The sequence below is a fragment of the Microtus ochrogaster genome, chromosome X (assembly GCF_000317375.1).
Source record: "Microtus ochrogaster isolate Prairie Vole_2 chromosome X, MicOch1.0, whole genome shotgun sequence".
In the NCBI taxonomy this organism is placed as follows: Eukaryota; Metazoa; Chordata; class Mammalia; order Rodentia; family Cricetidae; genus Microtus; species Microtus ochrogaster.
The window spans coordinates 12,023,347-12,045,082 of record NC_022026.1 but is presented as its reverse complement, the minus strand read 5'-3'; the positions used below and the strand labels follow the sequence as shown (position 1 = coordinate 12,045,082).

The window sequence follows — 21,736 nt, the reverse complement described above, 5'->3', positions numbered from 1 at the left end:
TCTGCCTCCTGAGTGCTGGTATTAAAGTCATGAACCGCCACCACCCAGCTCTTATTTTGCTTTTTAAAGCATGTGTGTGTATGTGTTCACATGCATGTGTTGTGTGGTGTCTGTGGAGGTCAGCAGATGGCTTCAGATCCCCTGGAATGGGAGTTACAAGCTCTTGTCAGTTGCCTAACTTGGGTGCTGAGACCCAAACTTGGATCTTCTTTAAGAGCAATGTGTGTTCTTAACTGCTGAGCCACCTTTCTCCAAGTCCTCGGCATCTTCTTTAAAGCGGGTTCATGCTTCCAGCAACAGTCACAGGGATGCTTCCAAAAAGGTCATATTTAGTATTTATTTGGGCTTACTACCGAACTATTGCATTAAAATTCAGGCCCTTCATTACCCATGGAAGTAACATTGAAGAAGGACTAAAAAGGTTTGATTCCTGCAACGTTTCTACAGGGACGGTGGAAAGTGTTCCCAGTGATGATAGAGCTGAGCGCTTTCTACTGCATCCACACTTACAGCCCTTTCTTGTCGGTGCAGTTATCCAGAAGGGCATTTCAGGGAATCCAAGGACTGCAGAAGAAGTAGAATCAATCGTGGTAAACCCTACCTTTCCACACTCTGGATTTTTTTTTCCGAGACAAGGTTTCTCTGTGTAACAGTCCTGGCTGTCCTGGAACTCACTCTGTAGACCAGGCTGTCCTCAAACTCACAGAGATCCACCCGCCTCTGCCTCCCCAGTGCTGGGATCAAAGGCGTGCGCCACCACCGCTCAGCCTCACTTTGGGTTTAACCAACAGGTCCTTCCACTCCATCACTGATTCCTATTCTACTTGACACATTGGCCAAACTCTGAGTTGCAGTATGGACACGTCCAGCCCCAGATTCCACTGAGCATCAATTACAGCAGAGATAGTGGGCCTCTGATGAGACAGCTTGCTCTACATGTTATTCACAATGGCCATACATATACATTTCTGACTAGCCTTATTGTCAGGTTTACTACCTGTTATCTGCCTTTTTCCCATAAAAGGAAGCCTTGTGGTCCACTTCATTCATTCTTCCTGTACCTTCCCACAGCCAACTTTCATTTCTAATTGTCGTTCACACAACATCCTAATACCAAATAAATTTTATTGGTTAGAAATGAACTGTGTGTGTCAGAAGTCTTTTCTTTTTAGTAAGTAAGTGAACTTTGGCAAGGAGTATAGTTATTAGATTTCCTCACGTGACCAACAAAATTCTGGGGAAGAAAATGATCCGTAACGGAATGATAAATTGCTAGTCATGACGGGCAATATAGAAACAAATCACTTTACCCATATGCTGAGATTTTAGGAGGCTCACAGTGTGGACATGGATGTATGAGGTACTTGGCTTCATGGAATACTCAGCTAGTAAAAAAAAAAACATAAATCCTAAAACAACAAGGGAAATTACTATTTTACTGAGCTCATGTAAGATTTGCGAAGGCCGTTATCACTGTAATATACTGATCAACATTTTACTGAATGCAAGGTAATATTTTCTTATTTATTTATTTATTTATTCATTTATTTATTTATTATGTATGCAATGTTCTTTCTGTGTGTGTGCCTGCTGGCCAGAAGAGGGCACCAGATCTCATTACAGATGTTTGTGAGCCGCCATGTGGTTGCTGGGAATTGAACTCAGGACCTTTGGAAGAGCAGGCAATGCTCTTAACCGCTGCACCATCTCTCCAGCCCCGCAAGGTAATATTTTCAAAGCTTAAACAGTGCCTTCTGAATCTTCCTATTGTAAGGGAAACGTTAATCCTGATTACAAACCTGATTCTTCTTTACTGATTTATCGCAGTCAGATGTGGAAATACATTGACTTCTCACAGTGAACTTTTCAGTAGGACCACTGGATTTCTTAACTCATTGGCAAAGCTCTTATCTCCTTTGGGAGAAGCAGTTAGGTATAAAGTAGGAGTAACTAAACACAAAGATAGCATGTTTTCTCTCATATGCACACATAAATGAAAGCAAAAGGACTATTTGGAGGGTATAAAGGGGAAACATGAGGAAGAAAGAGCTAGGAAGACAAATGAAAATGAACAAAGTATCAACAATGAAAATGTATTAAAACATCACATTGGAACCCGTTGTTTGTCACACAAAGCAAAACAAGTAAACATGCTGCTGCTGGGGGCCAGGTTGATGAAATGGCCTGTGTAGTCACCTAAGGCCATGTTGACGTAGTGTTTGTGGTTTATTATACTGCTAAGGGTCATGTTTGGGTCCATGGGTTTGTGTTAATGTTTGTGGCCCTGGTTACCATTGAAGGCCGTGCATCTGTCCATGGTCTGTGCTGACGTCTGAATCTGTGCTGATGTCCACGGACTGAGCTGCTGCCAGGAACCATATTGGATCTGTGACCTGTGTTGACCCAGATGCCATTTTGATGTCCTTGGCCTACTATGCCACTGAATCTATGGCTTCCAGAAACCACACTGTTGTCCTTGACCTGTACTATCATGGGGGGCCACGGCTTGTGCTGTGGCAGAGGGCTGTGCTAATGTCCATGGTCTGTACCACCACTGGAGACCATGCTGAAGTCTGTGGGCCATGCCAATGCTGGAGGCCATGTGGATATTCGTGGTCCCTCTCACTGCCAAGGGTAAGGAAGGTACTTTTGCAATGCTATTGATGACTACACACTCACAGTTGAGAAAGAGGGATATAGAAGGCTTTTGTGACAATCCCTACCCCCGAAAGAAACAGTCTAGAAAGAAATTCATTGAAAAGAAGTCCAAAAAATTGTAATAAGGATGCTGAACTGTAGCTCTCAGTAATTGATGGCTTCTGGCAGAGGGTGGGGAGGTAGGACTCCATTTTCTTTAAGGGGATGGCCCTGGGAGTTTGGCCATGCTCCAGCGAGTATATAAACAACACAAATCGAACTTTTTTTTCCTTCTTTTTATGGGGATGGAGGAGGTCATAAGGGTGGGAATCAGACCTCGGATTGTGATCAGGGTGAATACCATGAAATTTCAAAATAACCAATAAACATATTATGCTGGGGAAAAATGAAAAAAAATTGGATACGATCATGAAAAAGGCTTATAAGTGGTTGTCAACCTATGTATGGGTTGTGACCCTACTAGGGAGGAGGCTCAAATGACCCTTTCACAGGAGTCGTCTGAGAGCATAGGAAAACACAGATATTTACATTACGATTCATAACAGTGGCAAAATGACAGGAAGTACTAACAAAAATATGTTTATGGTTGGGGCTGTATTAAAGGGTCACAGCATTAGGAAGGCTGAGAAGCACTGATCTTGAAACACTATTCCTCTACTTGTATGGAAAGGAAAATAGCTTAAAAGATCATTAATTTTTTTGTTTGTTTGTTTTGATTTTTAAGATAGGGTTTCTCTGTGTAGTCCTGAATGTCTTGGAACTCACTCAGGCTGGTTTCAGACTCACAGGGATCCTTTTGCCTCTGCCTCCTGAGTGCTGGTATTAAAAGTATGTGCTACTACTGCCTGGGTAAAACTTTCTTTGAAATGTTTTTATTTTTCTTAGAAAGTATTTACTGTATGTTTGGAACAGAAGAGTTATGTATTAGCCTTTTAAATAGTGTTCAGAAGGCACATTTTTATTCTTACACAGAAATTATTTACATCACAGATACCTATAATGAAGTTTTTTTGTTATGCAATTCTATAATCACAATGTTTGCCTGTGTTTTTTAAATCCACTGATAATTGTATTTGAAAGTACCTAAATATTTATGATGAAATAAATCTTGCATGATATACAGCAGAAATACTATATAATTAATCTAGCTTAATTTAAAGTATACAGAAATGTGTACACAGATTATATTCAAACTCATATTTCATAAGAGTATTCAACATAGGGGATTTTATTCCTGAGAAAGTTAGATACACCCATCCTCCATAGAAGGCAAGCAGTGATTGCAATTTCTGGTCAGTACTCCTCCATAAGATGCCTCCAGGTTGCTTAGACTTTTTCCATACGTTTATGCAGTCAGCATCTCAGCTAGCCAACCCAACCATGACCATATTAAGGCCAAGTTGAAGGAATAGGGGCTCGGTCCTTGTAATGCCCAGGGTTGAAAGATATTTATTTTGCCTCCTTATCTTCAGGTGATACCCAGGCCTCAGGGGTTTAAAGAATTTTGTCCACTTTTCCTCCCTAGGTACTAGCAAGGATATGCTGTTCTCTCACTCTGTGTGCCAAAGTCTATTATGATTCAGGATAGCCACTTTTGAAGATGCTAGCAAGCTAAAGAACTCCTCAGTTACACCTTCAATTCTGAATAAAAAGGGACTGGGGAGATACTTACAGGTGCAAACGGCTAGGAAGACTAGACCTTTTCCTACAGAATTTTATATTAGAGGGCTCCTTTTTAAAAAATAAAAGTTAAGAAATAGTGAAGAATATTTTAAGAATATGATACTAAAACACAAATTAGTTGAAAACTACTCAGAGGTTTCGCTGAGGCCCCTGCGTCAGTACCTCAGTCTTGCCATGAGGAAACCACCAGCAGTTTGAGATACAGAATGATCAGTTTTGACCTCTTGTTGACCCCACTTGCCCAGTCTTGTTTATTGGACATTCCCAAGGGCTCGTCCACCACGTTGACTTCGTAAGACGCATGCGCAAAGGCTGCCTCTTACAGGTAGGCTTCGCGCGCGGGCTTTCTCTTAGCTTCAAAAGGCAAGAGAAGCCGAAGAAGCCACACAGAACTCGAGCGCGGCCAGTCGTGATAGTCACTGACAAGTGAGTACAAGGTAGAGAGATAGGGGTGGTGAGGCGAGGGACTCCTTTGAATCCCTGAGGGGCTGGATCCTTATCTGAGAAGGCTGAGGTGGTAGTCTCGGCTGGACCCTAGCCCTCAACAGGCTCAGACTTACGCAAAAGAACTGTTTGTCTGTGTGACTTGCCAACAGCTGCAAGCAACCAGAGTTTTTTTTTTGTTTTGCTCTGGAACTCGGACCTCTTTACTAGTGGACTGGTGAGATGTTCCTTTCTTAGAGAAAGAAGGTCTGAGAACCTAGCTACTTTTGCCTCAGGGTTAACTGATGCCATTTTGCGCGTGCCCTGTCTGAAGAGCTGTGGTGCTCCAAGGCGCAAGATGTCGCAAGGGGGCCAGTCAGGTCTAGGAACAACTAGAATAGCGCCCCCTCTAGTTGTCTCAGTTCCTGAGGTACCTGCACTGAGGAGACAGAGATGCGTCAGTTGCTGATAGAACCTAAGAAGCGTATGGAGCTTGTCGGGGGTGGCACCTCGGCACGCTGAGGATTGTGTATGGTAGGTGCACTTGATCCCAGGAATTAGGACGGGAATAGAGACGGGAAGTATTGCTTGGCGTGGAGATGAGAGTGGACTTGTTTTAGTCCGTGAATGGGCCTGGTAGGCGGGCGGGCGGCGGGTGGTGTGGCCTTGACATAAAAGCAAACTGTGATTCAAACCAAGTATGGAACTTATGGAGTTTATGAGTAGAATTGCAAGGTCTGGGTAGGATGAGGTAGTCCCGTACTCTGAAGGTGTCCTATAGAGAAAAAGCGGCTTCTAGGAGGGCCTGGCATGATGAGTTCTGTGCCCGGAACCCATGGTGGGAGGAAAGAACTAACTGACTTGCGAAAGATGTCCTCTGATCTCCACAGGCACAAGGTTCAACATGGCCAAGTGTGGACACCACCACCACCACAACAAAAAACATTAAAATACACGGCTAAATTGGGAATATAAGGCAATTAAAAATAAGAACTGGCTACGATATAGCCAAGCTGACCAAATAAGAGGAAGGACTGGCTGATTAATGTGTGACAGTAATTTAAATTGCCTCAACTTTCAGGAAGGAAGGATCTGGATTTGTGTCTCCAAACATGAGGATCTCCTGTTCCATCCAGCTTACTATAAATTTGTACTTATTTTTATAGCTGAACAAAACTCCATTATATATATGTGTGTGTGTGTATGTATGTATATATATATATATATGTATGTATACATACACACATAGCATTTTCTTTATTCATTCATCTGTAGGTTGGCATTTACTATGCCTTACACACCTTGTGAAATATATATAAATAATGAAGAAAGTTTACATATAAATTCACTGGCGTACTTGTTTCACATGGTCATTTTACAGTTTTAGCTTTTATTATTATTACCTTTTGGTTTCCTTTTTTTTTTTTTTGAAATTTAACTTCGAAAAGAGCAATTTCTGTAGTGGCCATATAGTGTTTCCTTTCTTTCTTTTTAAATTAATTAATTAATTTTTGTTTTTTTCAAGGCAGAGTTTTTCCATGTAGCTCAGGCTGGCCCGGCTTCAAACTCACCGAGATCCCCTCCTGAGTGCCAGGAATAAAAGTGTGTGCCACCACAACCAGGTACTAGTTTAGTTTTCTTCTAGCAAAATATAATGGTTGTTGTTATTTGTTTAATGTCAGTTATCCTGACTGACTGGTCTTGTAAGTGTGTTGTTTTGCATCCCTGGGATGAGGTAAACTTGTTCAAGAGACAGAGTCATTTTGGATATGTTGTGAAGTTGATTATTAAGTATTTTGTAGATTGTTTTTCCATTTGTGTTCATTTGGAGAGTTGGTCTAGATTTTGCTGCTTCCTCTGATTTTTGGTATCAGAATCATACCAGCTTCATAAAATGTGTTTGGTAGTGTTCCTTCCTTTTCTAATTTTTGGAATGATTTCAGGAGCATTGGCATTATCTCTTTAGAGGCTTAGTAGATATTGATAGGGAATCCGTCTGGTTTTGGGCACACACACACACACACACACACACACACACATTTTTATTTGAGCCGGGCGGTGGTGGCGCACGCCTTTAATCCCAGCACTCGGGAGGCAGAGGCAGGCGGATCTTTGTGAGTTCGAGACCAGCCTGGTCTACAAGAGGTAGTTCCAGGACAGGCTCCAAAACCACAGAGAAACCCTGTCTCGAAAAAACAAAACAAAAAAAAAAAACAAAAAAAAACATTTTTATTTGAGATCTTCAAAGGTATATACAATATATTTTGATCATGCTCACCCCTACTTCCTAATGACAACTCCTCCCAGACCACACCATGGTTCTCCACAAGAGTTATTGTTAAGACACTACACACTTTGGTCACAGAACATAGAGAAACCAACCTGGAAATTGTTTTTGCTTCCTGGGAGTTTCTTTATTGCTTATGTTGAAGTACTTTATATCCTTTTGATTTAATTTTGACAGCTCACATGTATCTAGGAACTTATCAATGTCTTCTAGAGTCTCTGGTTTTGAAAATACAGATTTTCAAAATATCTCCTAATGAGCCTGTGAATTGGTATCTGCTATATCATCCTCTTTTTCATCTCATTTTTTAACCTCTATTTGTGATACTACTGAGGCAACTCAGAGCTTTGTACTTGCTGAGAAAGCATGCTGCCACTGAACTATATCCCCATCCTTTATTGGGGGGGGATTTTTTTAAATTTAGAGGGACTCTCTTACTGAGTGACTTAATTTCCCAAACTTAATTTCCAATTTTAATATTTTTTGCTATAATATATTTTTTTTGGTTAAGGGTTTGTGAAACATTGTAATGAGCCAAGTTTTTCTTTTATTCTTTCTTTGTATTGTCCTGCTTTTGGTTTTGGGGTTTTTTTTTTTGAGATAGGGTTTCTTTGTGTAGCCTGGCTGTCCTGGAACTCGCTCTGTAGACTAGGCTGACCTCAAACCCACAGAGATCCACCTGCCTCCCGAGTGCTGGGATTCAAGGAGTATGTCACCATTATCCGGCTCTTAGTATGTTCTATTAGTGTACATTTCATTGCTTCCCTAATCCTTATTATTTATTTCCAGATACTGCTTTTGCATTAGCCTTATTCCTGTTTTCCTTGTGGTGCATTATTAAATTAAATATTTAAATGCTGTCTTTAGACATAAGCACTCATAACTATCAATGATCATCTTCTTGGGACTGTTTGTTTTATGATTTAGGTGCTTTCATTTTCGTTTGGTTTTTAGAATTTTTAAATTTTTGCCTTGATTTCTTAAAAAATACACTTATTCCAGTATATTATTTAATGTTCATATACGTGTATAATATTTTGAGATGAGTTGGGGAACATGGGACACACTGAAGAAAGGTTTTTTTTGTTTTTTGTTTTGTTTTTTTCGAGACAGGGTTTCTCTGTGGCTTTGGAGCCTGTCCTGGCACTAGCTCTGTAGACCAGGCTGGTCTCGAACTCACAGAGATCCACCTGCCTCTGCCTCCCGAGTGCTGGGATTAAAGGCGTGCGCCACCACCGCCTGGCTCTGAAGAAAGGTTTTTGTTTTTCTGTTTTGTTTTGTTTTTGAGACAGGGTTTCTCTGTGTAGCTTTGGTGCCTGTCCTCCTGTCCTGGAACTAGCTCTTGTAGACCAGGCTTGCCTCTAACTCACAGAGATCTGCCTGCCTCTGTCTTTTGAGTGCTTTTTTTTTGTCACACAAAGAAGTTTATCATCAAGCTTAAACTTTGATTTTGATTTTAAATTTACAACTAGCTCCTGTCCTTTTGGGGGGGGATACTGAATGAAAAAAGAAATAAAAGAAGACCATGAGTGCTCACAAGGAGTTAAGAGACCTAACAGAGACAATGTCTCACTATTTAGCTTCTTAGGCTAGCCTAGAAATCACCATAGATCCAGTATAGTGCCCAACTCATAGAGTCCTGCTTGCGTCTGCCTCCTGAGTATTGAGTATTGAGATTGTGCCTTAATAGCACACTAAGGAATGGTTAAATCTCCAGTCTTTGTGCTTTTTGTATCCTATTCCCATACAAAGGAAACCATCTGCACTCTGTGCAGTATTGTGTGGGTGACCTGGTCTTTCCTTGACCTCACTACCCCTGACCTGATCACAAGACAACGTCTAGGACCTCCCCACCCTGACGCTTTAAAGGCTGCTTGCTTCTTTTTTAAAAAAATATTTATTTATTTATTATGTATACAATATTCTGTCTGTGTGTATGGCTGCAGGCCAGAAGGGGGCACCAGACCTCATTACAGATGGTTGTGAGCCACCATGTGGTTGCTGGAAATTGAACTCAGGATCTTTGGAAGACAAGGCACTGCTCTTAATCACTGAGCCATCTCTCCAGCCCCCAGCTGCTTGTTTCTTAAGCTGTGTGTGCCAAAGGTACCTTAAAGGTATCTTTGCTCAGAGCTCCACAAGGTAAAGGTGGCTGGGCAGTGCTAGCACACCTCTTTATTTGCAGCACCTGGGAGGCAGACAGGCGAATCTATGTGAGTTTGTGGACAGCCTGCTCTACAAAGTGAGTTCCAGGACAGCCAGGGCTACACAGAGAAACCCCGTCTTGAGTAAACAGAAAACGGGTAGCTGTAGCTGAGGACTGTGAAATCTGCACTGGAGATGGAGTGAGAGCAACTCCTTTGTGACAGTCAGTGGGAGAGGGAAGAGTGAGTCCTAGACTCCCAGGTGGGGACAGGGATTTCAGAGAGACAGACATCTGCTACTTTCATAATTACCTGAAGAGAGCATAAAGTAGAGCAGGAAACGGAGTGGGTGGGGGTGGAGGTGGGTGTGGGGGCGAAGGTAGAGGTGGGGGTGGTCTCCTGTTTATCTCTCACCTGACTCTAGCAGGCTGAGGTGATGTTTGTCAGCCAGCTTGCACCCTGAACAGACTTTCTTGTGGAAAACAGCCGTCAGTCCGTGATAGTTGCCAAAGGCAACATTCTGCCAGATCCTCTGCAGCCCTGGGGACATCGAGCCTTTTGCTAGTGGGTCAAAAGGAAGGTTCTTTTCTGAAAAGGGCCTATAAACCTATAGGTGAATGGGTGGAGAGATAGGATAAAAGGAGACAGCAACTGAGTCAGATCTAGGAACCAGTGAGGGAAGATGCTAACCCTTGGTGGTCCCGGTTCAAGAAGTGCCTAAGTACAAGATGAAGAGAATGGTTCACAGCAGGTTCCCAACAGTCCCTAGGAAGGGTAAGGCGGAGGACTCAGAAAGGACCTGTGCCTGTTGCCATCCTCTGAAGCTTCCATAGACACCAGAAGGTTGGAGACCAGGTAGATGATGTGCTTAGCCCTCGGAGTTGGGGACACGGTTGGAACAGGGACTGGGAAGGCATTGTTTGTTGTGGGATTGGGATGAGAGGGTTAATTTTAGTCAGTTGATAAAACTTGAAGGCAGACAGTGTCATGGCATAAACAAACGGCCTGAGTTAAAATGAGCATTAGGTTTCAAATGCTCATGGTAGGACTAGATGGCTCAGGAGGTAAAAGCACTTGCTGTGTAAGCTTCATGTGCCTGGTTCCATCCCTAGAACCACGGTAGAGGAGAATAATCTCTAAGACCCCTGAAAGTCCTCCTCTGGCCTCCCCAATGCAATCCACGTGGGCACCCATACTCTCATATATACATCACATGCAATTAATAATGATAATAATATCAATAATAATAAGTGGACATGTAGGGAACACAAGAGATGAGAAGTAAGGCTTTTCAGTTTGGTATGAGATGGTCATATTGACCAGATAAGAGGAAAGACGGTACTGATTAACATGTGGCTCTAATTGGTCCTGTTGCCTAGGACCTAGGATCATAGGGAACTGTCCTTACTCCTGCTGGCCACTGCAGAACTAGGGACAGGGCTTCCTTGCAGCATTCTCTGCTTCGGTTCTAAGGGATCTGGGATTTCTAACACCTCTCTTATAAATATTAATTAAACTTATTTCAAAAGTGTGAAAAAAGTGCTGGTTTGTTTCCCCTGGTTGCTGGAGCACTTCACTCCAATCTCTGTTTGCGATGCATTGGCTTAGCTTTACTAAGTAGATCACTGATGTGATAAACAAGTTTGTAAATTTGGGGGCTTTTCCTGCACCTTAATCTGTTCATATAGAATATCTATATATTATATATATATACATATTTAGTGTATACATAAATACACTATAGTCTAGGGCTTCCATGGGAGGAAAAACATGCAGTTTCTGTAACCTCAATTAATATATTTTCCAGATTCATCCATTTCCCGGGCTTCATTTTCTTTACAGTTGAATAAAATTCTATTGGGTATACATGTCACATTTTCATATTTTGGGGGAGCCAAGCCCAAAGGGTTCCATTCTGAAGGAAACTAGAAGCTTCTTTGGGTTCCAGGGAGGATTTTCTCATCTATGCTCTGGGATACTGCAGTTCTTTCAGTTTCAGTACCCTCAGGGAAAATGACCTAGACTTGAATACGAGTTATACACATCGTCACATTTCCTTTAAATTACGTCTAGATATTCATTACTCATCTGTTTGTTGTCTGATTCCATTCCATTGCTTTAGCGACTAAAGAAGCAATATGAAAATGTGGTTCATACACATGATGGAATTTTATTAAACTGTAAAGAAAATAAAATCATGAAAATTTCAGGCAAATGGGTGGATCTGGAAAGTATGATCTTAACTGAGGTGAGCCAAACTTAAGCAGACACTCCATGTTCTTACTCCTATGCGGACTACAGTATGTTTATGAATGTACTGTTTATATACATGATATGTATATAGTATATACAAACAGTTTTAAAGGTAGGAAACGCCCAAAAGTCTACAAAGGAGACCAAGAGGGTTAATAATAGATGATGAGGAAAGATACACGGGACATGAAAGAGGACTGGAAAGGGAAGGCTACAAGGAAAGAGGCTACTAGGGGGAGCACTGAGCAGGGAGTTGGGGGAAGAAGAATCATTAAAACAGACTTTGTTTGATAATGATATAATATCTAATATCTTTTATGTTAATTTAAAAGAACTCTAAATAATATCTAGATGACTTATAATCATCAATACAGTATAAGTGCAGTAGAAATGCTCATTACAACTTATACTGGCTATCTATAATGATTTGGAAAGAGCTCTCTATCCATGTTCAATTAGACATGCAATTTTCTCTGCAACATGTTCAGTCTGAGGTTGGTGTCGTTCACAACAGCAGAAGCTCACGGTGACCAGTGGCTTCATGGTTAGTCTGTGAACCCCTTTCAAGTGGACAGTCACGTTGGTGTCTGAGTCACCTACATAAGGGCTAGGTATCTCTTCACCTTTGCATAGAAGTGTGGTGGAGCAGATGAGGTGGAGGTGATGGTTTGGGGGTAGGGGACAGAGGCCTGAATATTTTTTTGATGACCAGACTTCTAGAGAAGAGGTCAGGAACAGAAGCTGTTTCAGTAAAAGGAAGAGAAACGGGAAAGAAGAAGAGGGTGGGAGGAACCGAGGGACTTAGGGGCAGAGTAATGGAGGAAGGGGAGAGCTGGAAATCCAGCCAAAGAAAAAAGTTCTACATCATAATAGTAGGTCCAGGTTCTGAAAGCTTGAGAGACTGTCTGTAAGCACGTCTATGACACCAAAGTTCACCAGAAGAATGTTTCCATGCAATCTAGAGCAATTAAATGCAGAAGACTGGGAATTCTTGTGTGTGTGTGTGTGTGTGTGTGTGTGTGTGTGTGTGTGTGTGTATTTGTATCTATCGATTTTATTGAGCTAAACATTTTTTCTCCACTCCACTTCCTACCTCTCCCCTTCACTTAAACCCTCTCCCAAGGTCCCCACGCTCCCAATTTGCTCAGAAGATCTTGTCTTTTTCTACTTCCTATGGAGATTAGATCCATGTATGTCTCTCTTAGGGTCCTCATTGTTGTCTAGGTTCTCTGGGATTGGGAATTGTAGGCTGGTTTTCTTTGCTTTATGTTTAAAAACCACTTATGAGTGAGTTCATGTGATTGTCTTTCTGGGTCTGGGTTAGCTCTCTCAAAGTTATGTTTTCTAGCTCCATCCATTTGTCTGCAAATTTTAAGATGTTATTTTTTCTGCTGTGTAGTCTCTATTGTGTAAATGTACCTCATTTTCCTTATCCATTCTTTGGTAGAGGGGCATTTAGGTTGTTTCCAGGTTCTGGCTTTGACAAAGAATGCTGCTATGAACATAGTTGAGCACATGTCCTTGTGGCGTGGTTGAGCATACTTTGGATATACACCCAAAAGTGGCATTGCTGGGTCTTGAGAAAGGTTGTTTCCTAATTTTCTGAGAAATCGCCACACTGACATTCAAAGGGGCTGTATCAGCTTGCATTCCTACCAACAATGCAGGAGTGTTCCTTTTCCCCACAACTTCTCCAGCATAAGTTGTCATCAGTGTTTTTGACCTTGGCCATTCTTTCAGGTGTAATATGGAATCTCGGAGTTGTTTTCATTCGCATTTCTCTGATGGCTGAAGATGTTGAGAATTTTTTTAAGTGAAGACTGGGTATTCTTTAGTCCTCATTACTATTTCCCTCTTGCAGTTTCTTTGTGGCCTGGGGCAGTTTAATTCAATGGTTCTAAGAGTCGCACCTAACTTCCCACCACCACAAAAAACACATACTATTGTCTGAAGGATGTCTAGAGTGGACCTGGTACAGGATGTGGTGTGAACTCAGTATATATCCCTCAATAAGAACTCCTGAGATAGTCACTATGCTATCACATTTTACAGTGTGATTTTTTTCCTTTTAGAAAAGCTACTAGAAAGGCTACTACAGAAAGAAAGTGCTAGGGGTAGGCATGAGGTCATTAATACAATTGTACTTAATCTGTGATGACGAGATCAAGGGAATGAAGGTTGGCTGTTCTGATATAGCCCAGCTCCAGCACGGGCTACTGTTTGAAGGCTACTAAAGGGGGACTCAAAGCTAGAGGGATTTTTCAGGGAAATTGTAGATGTTCCTCCCCATTATTTTGGTGACCTCCTTGTATTCAGAAACACATGATTACCATTATTATGTAAGGAGTATGGCTAGGGACCTGCACTTTTAAAAAAGGGTTATTATTAATATCTTACTTGATTAATATCTTATAGATTGTTTTCTGTATGTATGTCTATATGCCACATGTGTGCCTTGTGTCTGCAGAGGCTAGATGAGTGTGTTGGACCTACTAGAACCAGATTACAGATGGTTGTGGGAACTGTGTGGGTACTGAGACTCAAACCCAGGCCCTCTGGAAGAGCAGATAGTGCTCCTACCCGATGAGCCATTTCTCTAGTTCTGAACCTCTTTAGGAACTTTGTTAGTGTTAGATGTTCCCAGCCTGTAGTCCATGGGACTGCTCTGAGCAGAGCTTCCCAATAGCAGGTAGGGCTCTTCAATGATGCCCAAGAAGCAGAGAGAATGTGGCTAGGAACAGAGCCTCCAGCTTCCACTAATGCGCACTTCAGTAGCCACACAGGGCCAGTGGCTAACCTAGGGAAAGGACAGGCCCAGGGAGTCTGTGGAGGGGTGGACATTTTGTAAGTTTTTGGCAGCTGGGTGTAGAGTTGGACATGTATATATAACATATGAACATATAAAAATATGTTTCTGAGAAGAGTACTGACTTCTGTTAGATTCTGAAAAGCAGGGCACCCAGTGAACCCTCTTGTCACCACTGCTGTGTCTCCTTTGTCACCGAGTCCCCTCCTCTGTTGCAGGAGGCTTCCTTGTTGAACACCCAGCAAAACAGCTGAGACCTGAGACCTCAGGCCCACGACAAGCTGTAAGCAGCCAGCCAAGGGGCACAATGGCTGCACCCTGGGAATCTGCCATGCAGGTCCCCTCATCGTGCCACCAGGGCCCTCAGCCTCAAGAGCGTGACACACCCTGGGAAGCCTTCCACAGGCGCTTCAGTCAGTTTCAGTATGAAGAAGCAGCCGGGCCTCGGGACGCCTTCTGCCGACTCTGGGAGCTTTGCTATCAATGGCTGAAGCCACAGACACGGTCAGTGGAACAGATCCTGGCGCTGTTGGTGACGGAGAAATTCCTGCAAATTCTACCTGCAGACATGGAGAGCAGCGCCAGCATGCGCAGCCTGGAGACTAGAGAACAACTTTTCACCCTGATAGAGGAGCTGCGGAGAGACCACGGGGAAGCAGAGAACAAGGTGAGAACTTCTGGCTTCGTTGTTCTCAGACCAAAACAAATGCCCAGGCAGTTGCGTCAAGACGAGTCATTCTGTCCCTGTCATTCCACAGCCCCTACCCTTCCCCAGAGTCCTTTTCAAAGGTGTTTTTTTTGTAGAAGTCTGCTGGACTCCACATAGGGGCCATAGGTCAGGGGGTCAGAGGTTCCACCCCTGCCCTTACCTGACCACCACGCCCTCTCTACAACACACAAATGGCCTCGTTAATTATCAGTAAACAAAATTCTCGGACTGCGTAAGTTACCAAAAGCATCACTCTGGTGCTACATGCCCTGAGATATGTATGGTTAGGCTCTTTATGGGACAGTTTGAAAACCCGAGGTCAAGTAGAGTCTAGAAAGCATAGAAAAAAAGGGAACGTAGTTTATTATGAAGCCTGTGTCTCCGCTTACTCTTACTGTGGTAGGAGAGCCAGGAGTTAGCATCAAATGTCCCATGCTACAAACATTTAACCCATGGTCATGTACTCTCTGTAAGTGGAGAGCTGCTTTTACCTCACTGTGAACTACACTAATGCCATGCAAGGAACTTTGGCTTGGGTAAATAGGAGCAACAAATTCTATGACCCCTCTCCTCATGCCTCATCTCTACGACATCTAAGTTACAGAGAAATAGGGAACGCTATCCAGTGCTCACTGGGGTTTTTCATCTGTATGAATGTCTGAGGGAGGAAGTTCTGAACTTGAGAAAGCCTAAGAGGAGCCCTGCCTCAGGAGCGATACACCCATCTCTGGCCCATTAAAATCCAGTAGCAGCTCCTGCCAGCATATCCAAAAGACCTTATAATGGAGGCAATATTGCCTTCTGTATGGAGCTACTTCTTGAAGCCTCTGTTTGGGGAAGGCATGGCTGAGCACGGGGCGGGTCCGTGGGAGGAAGCAGCAGGAGCAGCCAGCTGAGATTCATAGTCTCAGCTTGGGACAGGGGCTGCTTTGAAGGAGCTTCAGCTCCAGGGCATTTGGCTGCAAGGACAGGGTTCTGCCAAAGGCTTCTGGCTCCTGAAGGTACCACGAGTGAGTGGTTTTGCTTTCTTTGTCTGTCTTCCTGATTTTCTTGACAACATAAGGTATTATCTTCAAGGGTCTATACATGTCCTCTCAGCACAGGAGCCATGTGCCACTATTGGCTCTTGAATAATTGAAATGTGACCAGTGTTGCTATAAATCAGTTGTGACTCCAACTCTTTCTTTATGTGTGCTGTTGCCAATGGTTGCTGGAAACCTTTTTTTTCCCCTGTGGTTTTCTAAGACATGGTCTCTCTGTGTAGCTCTAACTGTCCTGGTCTGTAGACCAGGTTGACCTTGAACTCACAGAGATCTGCTTGCCTCTGCCTCCTGAGTGCTGGCATTAAAGGCTTGTGCCATCACTGCCCAGTGGTTGCTGGAAATCTTCAACCTCCTTGCATTGCTGATGGTTAATGATGTATTTACAGTAAGATAAAAGTAGTTGTATTTCCAGTGGGATGATGGGTTCTAATATTTCCTCAGATCAACATTGGTGATATGATCTTAGAAAAACTGGTGCCGATGGGTCCATTAGTCACACCATCAAATGTGTACGCGAGGTCTCCTGCACCTCAGCTAATGGAGCCTGCCCAGGAGTTCCCTGAAATCCCACCAGCAGAGCCACAGGAAATAATCATTGATGACGATGACGACGAATGCCCGACCTTTCTGAAAATTGGTAAGGAAAGGGATTCCCCACCCCCTGCTCTTGGTTTCTTTTTTGAGAACTCAAGTTCTCTCATGGCTCTGGGGTAGTTTGGAGTTACCAGTTCCCTAAACGTAATAGACACAGTCAGATGTCCTCCCAAATGACCTGGCATTTGTGCCCTCCAGCCGTAACTTACACCAGTGCTAGCATTTGCTGCCTTCACAAACAGTTTGATTTCAGCCCTGTGACAAGGGATCTGGGCAGCCTCACTTCCTTGGTGGGCAGACAGAAGGGAGCAGTGTGGAGATCCACAAAAATGTCTTCAATAAGTATCAAGTTCACTTAGCATCAAGTGATAGTGTCTTATTCAATGTGAAGGGATAAGGAGTGGGGGGACTGAGGATGGGGATAGGACTGCCCGATGGCTATGAACTCTGAAGACAAGAATGGAGGAAACTCTTTGGAACGGGCCTTTGGTTCCCTCCGATGTAGCGGGTGTGTGAACTTGAGTCACTTGCCACCGAATCGCTGAGGATGATGTCAGAATGGGCAAGGCTGTTTAGGATATACATTGGATTAAAATCCATTGCAACTCATACGCCATGTGGAGCAGTAGAGATGGCCAGTACTTAAGAAAGAGAAGTGAACCCAGGCTGTCTGCTAAGGCATTAGGACCGCAGGAGCGGGCAGGGAACAAGTAAGGGTTAGGGTATTTTACCTTGTGGTCCTGAGGTTGGCAGGCAAAAGCAATGGCTGGTAGTGACTTATGTTGTTTTCAGCAAATGCACATCTACACTTCAGTGAAAATCAAAACAGACAGATAATCTAAGCTGGCTGCAAAATCAGTACAATCAGTGCAACACACACACACACACACACACACACACACACACTGGTAATATGTAGGAAAGTTCGTTGGTCTCCATTTGAAAAGACTAGCAAGATTTTCTTAGTGATTTGCTTTCGAGTTAAATATGTCCCTCTAAGATCCATGTGGAACTCTCTCAGTTCATCAACTTTAAGCTTGGATAGAGTCTACCGCTTCTGCAGATGACAGGAGACTAGCTTTTCACTAAGCATAGTAGGCTCCTGCCAGCCTTCCCCTTGTAGTCTGTAAAGCGAAACAAGACAGCATTGGTCAGGGGCTCCTGGCAAAGGAACGCTAACTGAGAGGGAAATGGATGGAGAGACTTCTGTACCAAACAGCAGGCTGAATGAACTCTGATGCAGTTTGTGGTGACATTTTCAACTGCCCTCCCTCTCCCTTCTGGCAAGCAAAGCAGAGCCCCGCTCCTGGAGCTTGTAAGACAAACGGAAGTGGAAGGACAGCTGGCTTCTCCACATGTAGGGCAGTTAGGAGACTCTAGCAGGAAGAGAGGGATTCAGTAGAAGCCAGGGACGAAAGGGACGAGAAAGGGAGACCTCATCAAGGAGGGGAGGTCACTGGTGCTACCTGAGGGCTTCCACCCACCCTCAGAATATCTGTTTTCCGTAGAACACAGGAACACCTGCCGTTTCCATCCCTCCTCTCAGCTTTTGATGTTGGGAGGGGAAAATGAGCAGATGTTAGCACAGATTAAAGGGACAGGTCTATTTTCTGCTTTGCTCACAGAGTTCCCTATAGCCAACGAGTACAAAACTCTGGAATCTCCTGGTGAAGAACCCCCAGAAGAGCTGCTGACTGTCTTCAGTGAGCCTGAGGAAAACCAGATGTCCTCAGAAAACCAGAACCAATGTGAGATGCCGGGGACCTCCTGGCAAGTACGGGAGACTCGCAGCACTGGAGTCCAGACACAGGCTCCTCCCGATGAGAAGCCTTTCTCTAGTGAGCAGTTAGGGCTGTGTTCTGCTCACCGGCAGCAACATAATAGCTGCCTGGAAATTTACACAGGAAAAATAGCTAAAGAGGGCCCTGGAGATAGGGCAGGGACCTCCCGTGGCTCAGACCCCTATAGGCACCAGTTGGTTTCCCAGGAGGAGAGTACCCATGACCGTGCAATGCCTGGTACTTCATCTACTCAGGCGGCAACTGTTAGCGAGACAGAGGCAGACGATTTTGACCAAGAAAAAAAGCAATGTAGGCTGTGTAAGAGGGAGTTTATGTATAATTTGGGCCTGGTAGAACGTGGGCAAACTCAGGCCGTTCTCAAACACCAGTGCTCCATCTGTGGCAAAGGCTTTAAAGGAAAGTCACGTGTTACTGCACACCTAGTGGCACACACTCATGAGAGACCATTTTCATGCCAACACTGTGAGAAAAGCTATAAGCACAAGTCCAGCCTACTGAGACACCTAAAAATCCACAGGCGAGGGAAAGAGCACAAGCAAAGCCAGGCTTCTCAGGGCCCCGCGCACGATGCAAACCAATAGCTCACCCCCCTGCAAGTTTCACCGCACAACTCCCCAAGCTGTGTTGATGAAAGCTAGATCCCCTAATGAGGGCACGCTGCCTCATAAGAGCCTCTGGGCTGTCTTGGGAGGATAGTGCTGTGTGAACTGATTTCAGAGTGGAGCTTTGCTTTTGGCTAGATGCAAAACCTGCCTTCCAAGGCTTCCTAATGCTAGAGAGCCACCGACTCCCCACCTTCTGCATGTGATTTTCTGGGCCCGGTAAGATTTTTTTTTTTTGCTTTTAATACGAATATTGTTTATTCCAAAGCACTACCCATTTCACAAATACTGTGATAATGGAATACAGATCACATACATTGTTCATACCTTAAATGGAAAACTATTGACATGCAAGCCCTGTACTGAAGTAAGTTGTCAGTAGCTGCGAGTGTCAAATTTTCCTTGTTATTGTAAGTGATGGTCAGAGCTAGTTTTGTTTTGGCTAGCCCTAGGAAGGGACATTCAGGCCTTGCATGTGCAAAGCAATCACTCTTATCACTGAGCTCCATCTCTAGCTCACGTAAGGTGTTTTTTTCTTTCTTTTTTCTTTTTTGGCGCTTGGGAGTGACTTTAGGGCCTTGTACATGCAAAGCAAACACTACCACTGAGCTAGCTCCATCTCTAGCTTTGGTGGTTTATTTTTGTTTTTCTTTACTAGTGCTGGGGAGTGACTTTAGGGCCCTGTGCATGCAAATCAAACACTACCACTGAGCTAGCTCCATCTCTAGGCCAGTCAGGGTTCTGAATTCGTCACCTCCAGGTGTGTTCATTCCCCAATAATTGGAGGTTATATTCTTGTTTGCCCTGTAGTCACGATCTGTTGTTGAGCTTCTGTGTTTTCCTCCCTGCTTTTTGGTTCAGAAGTTGACCAATGATATGCCTTTGCTGAAAGGCTTTTGCTACTGCTGCAGTTTAATCAATAAACAGGCTTCTATTTCTGCTTTGCCTCAGTTTTTATTTTCTTGAAGACTTGTATCCATTGGGCCAGAACAAAAACACCATGTGCACTTGAGGAGGGTGGTCTGGGGACTCTGAGAGAGGACTTTTAGTTATTAAATGCATGCCTGGTCCCTGGTGCCCTGGCAGGGTCGTAGTGTTCCTTAGGTAAAATGCTCGTGTTTCTCGTCCCATTTTTTTTTTCAATATCACAGAACAAATTTTAACAGGTGTTTAGCTTTTAGGCTGGCAGTAAACACCACAGACTCAACTTTGGACCTAGGAGGAGCCTGTCCTCTCAAAGCTAGTTAAATAAGGCCCAGCTTCAGAAGTCCATCTTTGCCTTTGTCCCGAGAGTGGAGGGGACTGTGCTATTTTCTGAGGTGTTTGCAGTTCGGAACTTCTGGCGTTACGAGGGCTTACTTCTCAGCACACCAAACTTGCTCACCCAGAGCAACAAGGGAAAGGTGGGAAAATCAGTGCCCTGATGGCTCAAAAAGTCTAGAATATTGTCACACTCTGGCCCCTTGCATCTGCTGTCCTTGTCACTTTTTGAAGGGAAACAACCTTCCTCCAGGAAGCTCCAGGCAATGGAGCTGCATTCTTCTGTTTGCTGTCATACCTAACCCTCAGGCCCAGACTTAAGTATTCTTAAGTATAGCCAGGGTTCACACTCCAGGCCCAGTTCCTGCTTCTTTCTTAGTTCTCTGTAACGCATAAGACTTTCGTAAGCTTTAATGCTGAGTGGTGTCGGCCCCACTTCTCACAAGCTATCCCATCCAGCTGGCAGAAGAATTTTCTTCTCTCATCTAGTTGTTCACCATTTATGTGGTCAGAGAAGAGTGGCTCAGCTGTCTAGCCTGGGCTAGGTTCACATGGCTAAAGAGAGGGAATGTTAAGATAGGACAGACGTATACAATGTCTGTCTTTAACTGACATCTCAGATGCTGAACACGAGAACAAAGTTTTGTGAGGTGACTTCAAACACTAAAATATAAAACCCATCAAGAAAGCCAGGGATGCCTGTTGGCCATGAGAATAATAACCCTCTGCATCTAACCAGCACTGGGCTTGCTAGAATTCGTTCCTCCGTGTCTTTCCCACTCTGTCCCCATCCTAAGAAGTGAGGTGTGGAGACAGGAGGCAATGAGAGACAGGAGCTTCTCCTGTTTGAGGTGGGAGAGAACTGTCTGAGGTGGCCAGATCTCTCGGGATGCTTATCCACTCTGAGACTTCAGGATGTTAGTGTCACAGTGATACCCGTGAAACAAAGAAGCACACAAGCCTGGCAGAGGAGACTGTGGCTTCTTCTTCAGGATTTGCATTGTAAAACCGAAACACGCTGTAGTCACTTGCATCTCCCTGATGTTTATCAAATTAATGTCCACGGGATGTCTCAGTTTCTTTCTTGTGATGGTTTTAGAGCAGGGAGGGAGTGCTTTCCTGCAAACCTGTGTGTGCCAGGAAGTTTTGTCAACCTGACACAAAGTTGGAGCCACCTGGGAAGACCTGGGAAGACAGACCCTAAAATGAGGAACTGCCTCCATCAGGCAGGGCTGTAAGTGCGTCTGCTGGAAATTTTCTTTTATAAAACAGATTTATTGTCTTTACATTTTTCATAGAGAATAGTTTGAGCATATTCTTTCTCTAGTGTACCTCCCAGCCTGCCCAACTCATGTTCATTCTCTCTAAATAAAAAAGAACAAAAACCAAAACAAACAAACATAAGCCCAAAATGACAGACTCTGCCAAAAAAAAAAAAAAGCCCGCAAAAAATCCTGGAGACCGTTTTGTAT

The 21,736-nt window shown here is 43.7% G+C and overlaps 1 protein-coding gene across 1 annotated transcript; it reads left to right on the top strand.

The window, feature by feature from the left end:
* Nucleotides 1–14,561: 14,561 nt before the first annotated feature.
* Nucleotides 14,562–18,983, top strand: LOC101996051 (zinc finger protein 449-like). Its single transcript, XM_005358533.1, has 3 exons — nucleotides 14,562–14,921; nucleotides 16,448–16,643; nucleotides 18,226–18,983. Exons 1-3 carry the CDS (start codon nucleotides 14,562–14,564, stop codon nucleotides 18,981–18,983), a joined length of 1,314 nt encoding a protein of 437 aa, XP_005358590.1.
* Nucleotides 18,984–21,736: the final 2,753 nt, after the last annotated feature.

Excerpts from the sequence above, each read along its gene's own strand:
- LOC101996051 (XM_005358533.1), top strand. The coding sequence starts at position 14,562 with ATGGCTGCACCCTGGGAATCTGCCATGCAGGTCCCCTCATCGTGCCAC. Across the intron at positions 14,922-16,447 it reads ACGGGGAAGCAGAGAACAAG|ATCAACATTGGTGATATGAT; the intron begins GTGAGAACTTCT and ends ATATTTCCTCAG. Across the intron at positions 16,644-18,225 it reads CCCGACCTTTCTGAAAATTG|AGTTCCCTATAGCCAACGAG; the intron begins GTAAGGAAAGGG and ends CTTTGCTCACAG.